Source organism: Castanea sativa, chromosome 2 (assembly GCF_040712315.1).
Source record: "Castanea sativa cultivar Marrone di Chiusa Pesio chromosome 2, ASM4071231v1".
NCBI lineage: Eukaryota > Viridiplantae > Streptophyta > Magnoliopsida > Fagales > Fagaceae > Castanea > Castanea sativa.
Genome location: NC_134014.1, coordinates 2,737,227 through 2,751,319, shown reverse-complemented (window position 1 = coordinate 2,751,319; position 14,093 = coordinate 2,737,227). Strand labels below are relative to the sequence as shown.

At 31.0% G+C, this 14,093-nt stretch overlaps 1 protein-coding gene across 2 annotated transcripts; it reads left to right on the top strand.

Annotated features, from left to right (window-relative positions):
* The first annotated feature begins 9,641 nt into the window (after positions 1-9,641).
* LOC142624656 (small ribosomal subunit protein eS24z-like) lies at positions 9,642-12,934 on the top strand. 2 transcript variants are annotated; one of them, XM_075798318.1, is made up of 6 exons: positions 9,642-9,771; positions 9,914-9,992; positions 10,249-10,290; positions 10,635-10,805; positions 12,511-12,597; positions 12,708-12,934. In XM_075798318.1, the coding sequence occupies exons 2-6, from the start codon at positions 9,918-9,920 to the stop codon at positions 12,747-12,749; spliced, it is 417 nt and encodes a 138-aa protein (XP_075654433.1). In that variant the 5' UTR covers positions 9,642-9,771; positions 9,914-9,917; the 3' UTR covers positions 12,750-12,934. The 2 variants fall into 2 exon arrangements, with proteins under 2 accessions (XP_075654433.1, XP_075654434.1); XM_075798319.1 differs by having other exon boundaries at positions 9,676-9,810.
* The last annotated feature ends 1,159 nt before the right edge of the window (positions 12,935-14,093 follow it).

Genomic DNA, 14,093 nt, shown 5'->3' with positions numbered 1-14,093 from the left:
GCTAACGAAGGAAGTAATTAAAAAAATTCACACATTAAATGAATTAGGAGCAATAACCCAATAAGTGATATACCTGAATCTTGAGAACCCTTGGTCTAGTAAAATAACCAATCAAAAGACAAATCACCAGGATAATCCCAAATAGCACAAGAACCCATATATCCTTATTCTCAAGGTTCCCATTGGTCATTTTGCCATCACCATGATAATAATATCCACCAGAACGAGAACCAGGTCTAGTCGATAATCTATCTGGATTGATGGAATATCCACCACTTAGTCTGCCACCAGAGACAGCAAAGGCTGTGTATAAAATATTTTGGGTGAATAGCAAAGCTAGAAGGAAAGCAAGAATTGGATGATTTTGATGAAACTTCAAGGCCATGTTGGGCCCTTACAAATTTTGCCCAAAGAAAAAAAAATTGTATTTATGATGGACAAAGTTTCCAAGGATTCAATATGTATTTATAGGCTAGCGGGAATTGTTTGTACAAGAAACTTAGCATTGTAAGTGTTATTTCTTATGACAAAAATACATGGGAAACACCTTCAAAGGAGTAATGATATGAACATATAAAAATGCACAATTTTATGTTACAGCTCACCACATGGCGAGTTGTGAGTAATGGAGATGTGATAGTAGACCATGTGAGAACACGCTTTCACCACTCACAACTCACCATATGGCGATTTATGGTACAAAATTATGTACTTTTATGTGTCCTTAATATTACTCTAGTGAAAACAGCTTATTGGAATGGGACGTGTAACATGCGATGCCCATCTGTACAATTCGAATCTCATTTATGTTTCTATCTACTGCCATGTGTACGGAGATAAACAATGGGGTTTTTGTTTTTCAGTTTTTGGTGCCTTTAGAAAAGTTTATTTTTTGTGAGGAGAAAACAAAAAGAAAAAAACAAAAAACCATTCTGACTTTATTAAAATACCAAAACAAATTAAAGTAACAAATTTGACCTAAGATTTAAAATCTTTAAAAACACATATATTTATTAAATTATCATTTTATTATTGGATCATGTTAACGAGTGCCCTTAAAGCAATTGTTAATAAACTATATTAGTAAAAATTTAACTCATCTTTTATAGGAAATATAAAAAACTATCAACAACATTAATTACTTAATAATTTTCCCATAAAAACAGTTTTAAACATAGTTTCTAAACTAATACCCTTAGGGCATTCGCTAACATTTCCTTTATTAAAATACCAAAACAAATTAAACTAACAAATTTGACCTAAGATTTAAAATCTATAAGAACACAAATTTTTTAAGAGAAATGATATGTCCACAACATTTTTACAACATTTTTACGACAAATCCTAAGTGGCAGGATATTACTGGTTGTTATTGTTGGGGCAAAAAATTAATCTTAGTGTTATGTTCAAATTTGAACCAATAACAACTAACCACCTATGATTTGTTGTAAAAATGTTGTAAAACTGTTGTGGACGTAGCACCTCTTATTTTTTAAACTACTAGACTCATCATATGCGCTTTGCACGTGCAATGATACTTTTTTTTTTAGTTAGTATCATAATGTTTAAAAGTGATATATAAATAACTGTGTGTAAATTTTTTTTTTAAGAAAAAAAAATGTTTAAAAGTGAGATAGAGATAGAAGCCTAAGTTTTAGGCCGAATGGAGAAGATGAAGGAAAAACTCAAAAACTCAGGAACAATAAGGGCCCGTTTGGTTAGAGATTTCTAGTATCGTTGTTTAAGTATCCCACGCAACTCACGTTTTTGTTTTTGTTTTTTTATTCAAGTTGCATCTTATTAAATTAATATCATTTTTTTCCCTCAAGTTGCATCTTATTAAATTAATATTTTATTATGATATTAAGCTACAACACTCTTGATTAAGGGATAAGATTTAATAATATTTAATTTAGATAAAACTTTACTCACACACACACACACACACACACACACACATATATATATATATATATATATATATATATATTATATCAGATCATATACTATATTATAAAAGTTTAACTTTAAAGCTGTAGTTGCACAAAGTGGCTACTCTCACTAATTAAAATTTATTATTTAAATTTCAACAAATTCAAGTTCTATTTAAACTAAAAGTCTATTATAAAAAAAATTATAAACTTAAATCCCAAACAATAACTCATGTTTTATTTCTTAAACAAAAAATCATGTTTTGATTTCTACTTCGATTAAAAGTCTATTAACAATATTTTAAGAACAACTAATTAGTAAATAAATATTATATTATTTTTATGATATATTTCCTCAAATTAAGGGATAATATTAAACAATTGTTTAATTTAGATAAAATTTTATCATTTAAATTTCAACAAATTTAAATTCTATTCAAACTAAAATTTTATTATCAAAAAACTCTAAACTTAAATATTTAAAAAAATTAATTTATACTCAAACTAAAGGTCTATTATAAAAAATTTTAAACTTAAATCCCAGACAACAACCGAAGTTTTCTTTCTCCAAAAAAAAAAAAAAAACCCACCTTTTTTACTTTTACTCCAATTAAAAGTCTATTATCAATATTTTAATAATAACTACTATACTTATTGTATAATAACAGTTAGACTTAGAAACTAAGGTTGCACCAATTAAGTGGCTACTCTCACTAATTAGTAATTTAATTTTATATTATTAATTAGAATATATTTCCTCAAATTAAGGGATAATATTAATTATTAACAATTTTTTGATTTAGGTAAAACTTAACATTCAAATTTCAATAAATTTAAATTCTATTCGAACTAAAAGTTTATTTTAAAAAACTATAAACTTAAATCCCAAGCAACAACCCAAGTTTTATTTCTAAAAAAAAACTCACGTTTTAACTTCTACTTTGACTAAATGTCTATTATCAATATTTTAAGAACAAATCATTAGTAAATTAATTTTTTATTTTTTATTATGATATATTTTCTCAAATTAAGGGGTAATATTTAACAATTATTTAATTTAGATGAAGCTTTATCATTTAAATTTTTACAAATTTAAATTCTCTTCAAACTAAAAATCTATTATTACAAATTTCTAAACTTAAGTATTTCAATAAATTTAAATTCTATTCAAACTAAAAGTTTATTATAAAAATTTCTAAACTTAAATTTCAGATATCAACTCACATTTTCTTCCTCAAAAAATAAATTAAAAAAATAGAAAACCACATTTTGACTTCTACTCCAACTAAAAGTCTATGATCAACATATTAAGAAGAACTAATTAGTAAATTAATTTTATATTATTTTTTATGATATATTTCCTTAAATTAAGAGATAACATTTAACAACTAGTTAATTTAAATAAAACTAAAAATCTATCATCAAAATTTTCTAAACTAAAATCTCACACAACTCACGTTTTTGTTTTTGTTTCTTTTTCTTAAGTTGCAACTCATTAGGATATTAAGCTAGAAGACTCTTGACTAAAGAATAAGATTTAACAATAATTTAATTTAGATAAAACTTTAACATCTAAAATTTAGAAATTTAAATTCTACTCCAACTAACAGTCTATTATATATACATATATATAGTATATCGAAAAGCTATGACTTTTTGATATAATATCTCCTAACCATTAAAGTTATCACACTATGGTGACCAAACCTAATGAGATTGAGCTTTGTGGGCTTAGGCCCCAAATTTACTTGTATGCTGGGTTGGGATTATCCTGCAATGGGGGGCCTAAAAGATGGTCTTGTTCACTATAAATGGAGTTTTGGATGTTGCTAGAGGCCCAAACTCTCTTATCCCTGACTTTACCAAGGAAGTACAAACTTTGCCAAGCTCCCTCTCCCCTGAAATCTGAGTAGGATTCCTAAGTCCCCTAGATCTATTTTTCCTCCCTCCTCTCGTGTCTCGCTCTTCCCCCATTTTTTCCAACCCTTGATTCATGCCTTCTTTCTCTTATTTATAGCCTTTCTTTAGTGGGGTCGTCATGATGAAGGGGGTCTAAGTTAGTGGGCCTCTCTGTGGTATATTCATGACTAGTAAGACCCTCTATGTATTGTTGATATGACTCCCTTAGAACTTGCACTAGACGCCACTTAATGCTTGGTGGGCGGATTCCCCCAATGCATTATTCCATATTCACGCATATCGGGGGGAGGGGGGGTACGCTGTCCAAATGTTTGGCTAGGCTTAACTGGGCTTAGCTTAGTTTCAAAATAGACCGAGGCCACTTGGTGAATGGGCCACCACATCAATAAAGGGCCCGTACTCTTGGTTTGTATACCTACAATTAAATCCCACACAATACACCCCCTGTTCTTGTATGTTTTCACTTTTTTTTTCCAAGATGCAACTTACTCTTATATTTTAATCTAATAAACTCATCTTACTAAATGTTCTTTGTTTCTAAATTTGTGTGTAAGATATTGTTGCAAAAGAAGTTTAATATAAAGAAGCAAAACAATAGACATTCATTTAAGTTAAAGCTCAAACTCTAAACAATCAGAACTTAAAGCAATTTTTTCTTAAAACTATTAATTTATTCTATAAAATATTATTACTATTTATTTAATGTTTTAGTTTTTTTTTTAAAAATTAGCTTTTACATATGAATATTCATCAATCTGTGCATTGCACAAGAATAGTCCTAACATGTATATATATATATAAGGAAAAATGCTCAAACACCCCCCTAAACTTTAAAGTAAGGCCATAACACCCTTTGAACAATTATTTTGGCCAATTTGATCCTTGAACTTCACATAACTGCCAAATTAATACTTCTGTTGGTGATCTCCAATTAAACACTAACAGATAGTTCGCGTGGTACCTCACTTGAACTTCAAAAATACCAAATACAATGGCTAAACCAGTTGAGAGAGAGGGAGTGAATGAGACGATTGGACCAGAATGACCATCGCTAGAGTTCTTATTCCTGTCATGGTCTCGCCCTTTATGTCCCTATAGCGCCCTGTGGTCCTGCGGAGCAATTAAGAGCCACCATTGTTAACTATTGTTGTCTATTTATCTTGCTGTAGGTTTTTTTTTTTTTTTTTTTTTTTTCTGCTAGTGGCAGCTCCAAGAATTTTTCTCAGGGCGTTTCTTAAGAAGTATAAATTACCCATGTAATTTGTCTTTTATAAACTATAATTTGTTGTATTATTGTTTCATTAATTATAAAATTATTAATTGTTGTTTAGCCTAACATAATTTAATTTGTTTGTCTTTTATAATGTATTGGTAAATTAAATTATTAATTATTGTTGTTTAATTGCTTCATTATTTTTTTTACTAACTACTAGCAGTCTAGCACACACCCCACTGTACATTAGTACACACTAGCGCACACCCCATGTGTATTATCTACAACTCAACCCATTACCTAGTGTCTAACATAATTTAATTTTGTCTTTTATAATGTATTGGAGTCTGCCTCTGCATGCCTTTACTTCCCCAATTCACATATCCCACCCCACGACCCCATGGCCCCATCCACCCCCCACTCAACAGACAAGAGTCACAAGAGGAGCCAATCAGATAAATTCACAATACACTAAAAGACAAAGTCACCAACACACCAACGGATAAAGTCAAAACAAGGGCAAATAATTATAAAGTTATAAAGTAAAGTTGTAAAGCCAAGCCAATTACAGTTCAGAGAGAGAGAGAGTCTCATTTCAGTTCAAAGAGAAAGAGCTCTCTCTCTCAGATGACAGTCCATAGCAAACTCAAAGATGTAAGAGAGAAAAAGAGAGAGAACTAAAGTGTAAAGAACTTGAATACCTTGAAGGAGGTCTGAGGGGTAGCCCGCAACACGTCGAGGCAAGGAAGGACTCGAGGCCAAGCTTTGCAAGCTCTAATCCAATTGGACCAATCTCCAATGCCCAACGTGCTCTGTTGCTCGAGTCTAAGGCCCGATGCAATGATTGATGTGCTCTATTGCTCGAGTTTCAAGCAAAGGCGCCATCATGCCGATGTGCTTGGTCCGTTGGTCGTTGTTGTTGATGAGGTTTTGTTCTTTAAGTTAGGTTTCTGATTTTAGTTTTTGCTTTACCATTTGATGAATTGGCGAACGCATATTGGGTTTTGGTTGGTTTTTTTTTTTTTTTGAGAATTCATTTGGGTTGGGCCGGTTGGGTATTTAGTTAATAATTATTTTAATTTAAAAATCTTGTTGGGTTTGGTTTTGTTTAGGATTGATGTTGGGCTTTTTTTTCCCTGGGTGGGCTTGCTCTATTACAAATTTTTTATTTTTAAGATTTTAATTCAAAATTTTTTTTGAGCTTTTTCTTTTTGCTTAAAAAGTGGAACAAATAATCCACCAAAATTTAATTTTATTAGCATAAATTTTTTTTAGGGTGTTCATAATTTTTATAAGGGTAGATAAATAAAAAAAATTTAAATTATTATATATAATTTTTTTTTTCAAGTCAAGGTGGTCCTGGGACCACCCTGGCCTGAACGTGGCACCGCCACTATTTCCTACTTTTTTTTTTTTTTTTTTCAAATTCTCCATGTGCAAGTTTCTGTTGGAATGTCATGGGTTTGCAATTTATCTCATTGTTATGGTCTATGCTCTAGTGAATAATGAGCGTGTATGGAGAAATTCATTACTTTTAAGTGTGCTATACAGCTGTTTGATGAAATGCCTGAGAGGGATATGGCCAATTGATGCCACCATAGTTGCTCTTTGGGAGTTGAATGATAAAAGTGGGGATTTGCAGTATAATGGTGATGTATGTATGAATAGTATGATCTCAAATGCAAATGTTTCCCATCCCTTCAAAAGGAAGGTGTTGTTTTTAATAAGTGTAATTTCATTTTTCATGCATTCTTTCATGACTTAAATAGCCCCATCCCCCTTCTTTTCTTCTTTTTTTTTTTTTCAAAATGGTAGAATGATATTAAAATTGTGAAAAAGTTTTTACTTTTATGAGTATATATTTGGTGATACGAGGAGGAATATCTATCTAAGCTCCTATTGTCTTTGATATTATTGCATCTTTAGCCAGTTCTCTTGTAGCTTTGTAGTAGCCCTTTGATCCACAGAATATTGTCCTGTTGAGCTGCCTTGCCAAAGCCTTAGATTCTTGTATTAGGTACCCGAAGTTTGCAAAGGACTTGTCAAGTGAGTTGCAGTCAAGATCAATTGGATTGGTTCAGCAACTATGGTGGCATCAATAAGAATATGCAACAAACCAGCACAATGGCATGAAGAATGTGCAACTAACACATGGACTCTAACTTGCATCACATGTAGTCTTCAAGGAGGCACTAAAGGATCACAAAAATAGTAAGATTTCTTCAAGATGGCTGGTCAAGAAATATTTGGCATTCTTTAGGGATGATCATACTTGGATAGAAAATACATTAAGGATAGTGATGGGCCAATATACTTTTGTTTTTTAATGTTTTTGGAAAAGTAAAAAAAATGTAATGATTGATTTATTGGGAGTTATTTTTTGTGAAACAATATACTCCTTGTAAACAATTATTGATATTCAATATACTACCTGTACATTGGGAAACATTCATTCATTGCTTGATGAACTGAATTTGCACGTAGGATATTTCAATACTGAATTTGCGTTTAGGATACCCATTGATACCGAGGAAAGTTTACTATAAAGAAGCAAAATAATTGATACTCATTTAAGTTATTGATTCTCTTATGTAAGTTTTTTTATTTTTATTTTTTATATTCTCAATTTTTGAACTCTTTTGTGTATGTTTTAATTTTGGGTTTTGGTTATTATATTTAATTTGTGAGTATATTGATTTTTTAAAATTAGACTATCACTAGGAAAAAATTTTGTATTGAGGAATTATTTGTTTATTATTGTTTGTGCAAGTTAGATCATAGATTAAATATAACTCAAATAGGAATGATCAAACCCACACCACATCTCATATTAAGAAATTAAAGGCAGTATGTTAATGTTTCTTCTACAAGAATGACAAAATTATTCTATTTCAATTTTCAAAGATAGTATGTAATGATTGAGTGTATATATGAGTCAGGTTGGATTGAGTTGAACTTAAGTTGTTTTTTCAACTCAATTCAACTAACTTAGGTTGAGGATTCCTCCCACAAACCCTAGCCCGTAGGAATTGGTTTGAGGCCATTTGTTTGGACTAATACAAACATTCCAACTTTATTAAAACACCAAAACAAATTAAACTAGCAAATTTGACCTAAAATATAAAATCTAAAGCACTCACATTTATTAAATTATCAATAATGTGGGTTGGATTAGATTACCTACGTTGAAAATATTGTCAACCCAAACTTCAAAAAAAAAATGATAATAAGGCCTAACCTTACTTGTTAATACACAAAAAAATATTTTTCTAAAAAAAAAAAAACACAAAAAAACCAACCCCAAACAATTAGATTAGGCTGAGTCATCAAATTAAGGGGTTGGCATACCTCTAAGCTGAATCTTTATGTGTCCACTATGTGGATTATGTTTAAGAGACACCTTTTCAATTTCACGTAATGGAGGTAAGCTTGTCAATGAGCCAAGTTGACCCCAAAATTAAAAGTTTAGGTTTGTTTATTAATTTTATTTTGAATATAAGCCGAGTTTAAGTTCATTAGCAAACTATATTACATATTCAAGTTTAGACTGTTAAGTTCATTTTATTTTCAAACAAGGTTGACTTTGTTTTCTATCTATTTGATTAACTTATTATTTTCTCATATATAGTAAAACTATGACTAAACTTTTTACCCCTTAAAAAATCTATGAATTTTTACTACAAATCGACGATTTATATTATCAATAAAGTACAAACTATAATTTGATATCATATACATCTATCTACAAACTTATACAATCTAATTTTAAGTATATATAAGTATATTTTTAGAAAAATATAAGTATAAAAATATAATATTTATATATAGTTAACTAAAGCTTCATGTTCACAAACTTCTTTTACAGCTCTAAATGGAAGGCAAAGAAAAGTAAAAGAAGAATAAACATAGACAAGGTAACCTTTCAAACTCCACCTATATCTTTTTATTGAATGTGAATTTTGAAAATTTAATTGTTAGATTGAATATTCTTATTATATCTTTCATACTTACAAAATTTAAAAAAAAATCAAAGATCAATAAATATATTATAAATTAAATGTTTAAATTTCAAGTTTTTGTGGTCTAAAATTACGCATAAAAAAATAAACTTATTAATCGAATAGTAAATAATATCTGATTTGAACGAAATTTTACATTTGTATTAAGAACATAAAAAACATGTAATCCAACAATTAGGTTTTCAAAATTCACATTCAATAAAAAAAAACATAGGGAGAATTTGAAGGATTTCTTTCCAAACTCCAACAAATAGAACTTTGGTTTTATTTTATTTTAGAGAGATGTTACGTCCACAATATTTTTATAACAAATCACAGATAGTTAGTTATTATTGGTTCAAATTTGAACCTAACACTAAAGTTACTATTTTGCCCCAACAATAACAACTAGTAAGAATCTGCCATTTAGAATTTGTTGTAAAAATGTTGTGGACATATCATTTCTCTTTATTTTATCATTTATTTATATTATAAAATTTATTTGGCACTAAACTGGATTTAGACAACCCCATACCCAAAATGGATTGCAACTCCACCAGCAACCAAACAGACCGAAAAGGTATATTATTCACTCTTAAACCCTAATATCACCCTCTCTCGCGCACACAGCCAATTTGCTTCGTCTCAGACTCAAAACGCATCGGCGCCAAAGAGGAAACCAAAAGTGAAAACCTGAAACACAATCACAGTACGTGTGTTTCTCAATCTCTTCCTCAATCAATACTATGTAAGATCTGTACATATATACATGTATGAAACATGTGTGAATGCTTATATGTGAATTATCGGATTTTGTTTTGTTTTGTTTTGTTTGTGTTTGTGTTTCGCAGAACAATGGCGGACACCAAGGCAGTGACTATTCGGACGAGGAAGTTCATGACCAATAGGCTTCTGTCCAGGAAGCAATTCGTGAGTTCTATTTCTACACACTGCTTTTTCTTTTTCTTTTTCTTTTTTAAATCTTGGTTTGTATATAGGTTTTCATGTTGATCTGTTTGGTTTCCGAGAAACTGTATTAAAAGAAAATGAAAAGTTCATATTTGCGTTTTTGGAGTTATTATTTTTTATTTTATTGGGTTTTAGTTTTTTTTTTTTGCCAAGTCATATATTTGTGTGTGAAAATTTAATTACGGATACAATTGCATTTCTTTGTGATTTCACACAGGTCATTGATGTTTTGCACCCTGGTAGGCCTAATGTTTCAAAGGTATGATGGGTTTATGTTTTTTTTTTTTTTGGTTGTTTTTGACATTGGATTGGTATATATGTTTTGTAGTTTTATTTTAGGTAAATGTACACGGCTGGTCCGAAAACCCATGATCGATTTCAGTCCCTGAAGTTTAAGTTGATCCTGATCGATTTTAGAATGATGATGTGATAGCTTTTAGTTTGGTCACATTATGTGAAGGACTAAAAAAATTAATTATTTTAAACTTCAAGGACTAAAATCATTCATGCTCTAAACTTTAGTGGCCTTTTGTTTTTTTATGTATTGTTATTTTTGTCACCAACTTGTACTTACTCATGTTTGACCTCTTAATTGTTATGAAGGCTGAGCTGAAAGAGAAATTGTCAAAGATGTATGAGGTGAAAGACTCAAATTCCATTTTTGTATTCAAGTTCCGTACACATTTTGGAGGCGGGAAGTCAACTGGGTTCGGGCTGATTTATGATTCAGTTGAGAACGCGAAGAAGTATGAGCCCAAGTACAGGCTTATCAGGGTAATCTCATCTTTCTTCCTGGCTTTTGCATTTAGTGACTAACAAGTGTAATATGTCTTGCTGGGGTTGTTAATGATACATATGGGGATTCTCCTGTTACAATTTTTAAATGGTCCATATTATTTGTAGTCAAAGGTACTAACTAGATGAATATGACAGCTCAAAGTTGATTATAATGTTTTTGCCATCAACCTCAGTTGATTGACAGCAAGAATGATGTGAGCTAGTTTAAGAAGAATTAGAGTTATGCATATTAGAGAGAATCTTGTTTTGTTGATGAGGTGGTATAATAATATAATGTAATTTGGAGGTTCTGGGGATGTATTTGAAGGGTGTAGTGAGGGATTCATGGCCAAGTGTAACTGGCACAAAATACACTGACAAGAAATGATGTCAATACAATGATGGCTCTGTGGATGCACATAGAGCCATAGGTGGTATTTATCGTTGAGTGCATTGGGCAGTAAAGATGCAAGATTAATGTTGTTCAGAATAAAATAAAAAGGTGAGGCCAATGAGCTTGGCTCCAACGGTGCCTCCTCTTGTTCTAGGAATGAGTTGAGTCATGGTCATGGGTTCAAGACCTAATGGGCACGTGTGTAACTTACCAATAAGAAATGAATTTGGGTGAGGTTCTGTGAATTATATATCAATGCATGAGCGAACTCTTAGTTTAATGGATTTGACTTGAAACAATTTTCTTCTTGTGAATCCATGGATTCAATGTGTTCACTGTTCATGCTCTATGCAACATCTGCCTGGGTTGCTAGTCCATGTGCATGACCTTTAATGACTGTCACACATCGGCTACTGTTGTACTCATTTTCATTATGTTCAAATCCTCTTATGCCTTTTTTTTATTTATTTATTTTTTATGGAGGTTCTCTTATGATGCTTTGGTCTTGACAAATATGTCCAAATCCTCTTGCATATTATGGCTAGTCAGTAATCCTTGTTTGTCCTTTAATATTTAGCTCATTATTCATGTGCAATTGTAAAACCAGGTAAGTCATGTATTGTGTTCCTTAATAATTAACTGTTAACTCAAAACTCCCTCCCCTACTGTGCTGTGAGAAGAGTTTCTGTTAGATAATGAGATCTTTATTAATTATTCAAGAACCTTTCTGGTGAGAAGATGTAGAGGTCATCTACAATGTATTAGGCAAATCCCTTTTTTTTTTCAATCAAATTATATTGCATATCAAAAAATAAAAAAATGTAGAAGACGTCTTCAATTCTTGATTATAAAGTTTCACATTGTATATTTTGTTACTCAGATAAGTTTCTTAATTGCATTTTTATGATCAATGAGATGTTGGTGGGTTAAAGAGAAGTGAGCAATCTGTTGTGTGTGAGTAAGCATGTTTAGTTAAGTATATCAATTTTCTTACAATTGTCTGCTAGATTCAAATGTTGCAGACTTGTGTGTCAGTTTTTTGTGGTCAGGTGTACGAACAATTTTGATTGGTACATTTTTTGAATCAATATATCTTCGGACCATGGATTGTTATATGTTGTACATTCTTGATCACTGTCATGTCTACTGGAAAGAAAATCAACATAATTTTGGATTTTAAACATAAATTTTTTTTAATAATGTTTCTCTGTTGGGTGTTCTCTGCTTCCCTCCCATACTCGTTGATGTAAGCTCAGTTGCTAACTGTGCAGTGCTGATTCTGTTATTTATTATTGCTTGTGATGGCAGAATGGACTGGATACCAAGGTAGAAAAGTCAAGGAAGCAGATGAAGGAAAGGAAAAACAGGGCAAAGAAGATCCGAGGTGTAAAGAAGGTAATGAATCCACTTTTGAAATTTAATTACATTTTTAACTCTCTTTCCATTTTTTTTTTGGTTTAGACTTTGCCACCATCTCCAATTGTTGCTATGTATCATATGTGCAGACTAAGGCTAGTGACGCTGCCAAGGCCGGAAAGAAGAAGTGAGGTTATAATACCATAGAGCTGGATCGCCAGAGGATGTGTCTTCTGTTTCTTTTATTAGCTATAGTCTCAAGCTTTTGACTTTATTTTTGAGGTGTAATGTGCTCTTATTGTGGGACTGCTAAACCTGTTTATTTAGCACTTGAGAGATGGTTAAATTGATTGGAATGAAGTTTAAATTTTGTTAACATCTGCATCTATTTTATTCAGCTAGAAAAAAATATGAAGAAAAAGAAACTTTTGCCGTGTAACACATGACCATGAATTGCCTTGATTCACCAGAAGTTCATTCTCAGTTTGCTTAGGTTGACATTGCTTGTTATAGATCAGCAATTTTCAAATTTTATTTGCGTTGGTTTGGAAGCAATTGATAAGAGGTTACACTGTCGCTGTCAAGTGGTGCATCCGGTTGTTGGGATTTCGCAGAAATTGTTTCATCTAACTAGATATCAGATTGTCAAAAAAGTCTTTATGGTTGGAAGTTTGAATTTCACATAATAATGTATTTCTAGAAGCACGTTTCTATTGAACCAGTTGCAGCTTTAAATGGTAGTGATACTACCATCCACAGCAGTGGAGCTAAAAATTTAGCAATTTAACTCCACCAAAAGTTACTTTTTCTATTTTACCTACACACATGCTGCAGCAGTGGATCTATTTTAGCTTTCAACACAATAAAATAATATAAATATCACAATAAAATAATATACTTACCACAATAAAATAATACATCTCATTACAATAAAAACACTACAATAAAAAGGTAATGTGAACACAAAATAAAAAACTAAATTTTTTTTTAGCTCTCATGAACGGTGCATATCTATATCTATCTATAGATGTGCACTGTAGCAATGAGCTAAAAAAATATAGATTTAGCTCCACTGTTGCATGCTTCTTTTTGGTGTTTTGGTGTAGTTAAAATAGCTATATAGCTATTTAGCTCCACTGCTGCAGGAACAACTATCCGCTTTTCAAAAGAAAAAGAAAAAAAAACCGCACCAACCATGCGACATTCCTATCTCTTCTAATTCTATTGGTTAACAAGTAACAGTTAATGTATAAGAATAAGATTAAGAATCAATCCTTTTACTGATGCCAAAGCTAATACAAAATTCTCGTTTAGTAACCAACAAGGTGCACCAATTTAAAAACAATGCCATGGTCTTTTCTTCTTTTTCTCCTGTTTATTTGTAATGTTAGGGGGTAAATTTTTGTTTACTGTCAGTTTAGTTAGGTGTTTTGGGAGGTTAAAAGAATATTTTATAACCATAACTCCTCATAACTTTTTTATAAACACTCATTTTAAATTCAAACATATTTTTCTAACAATTTATACAGACGCAT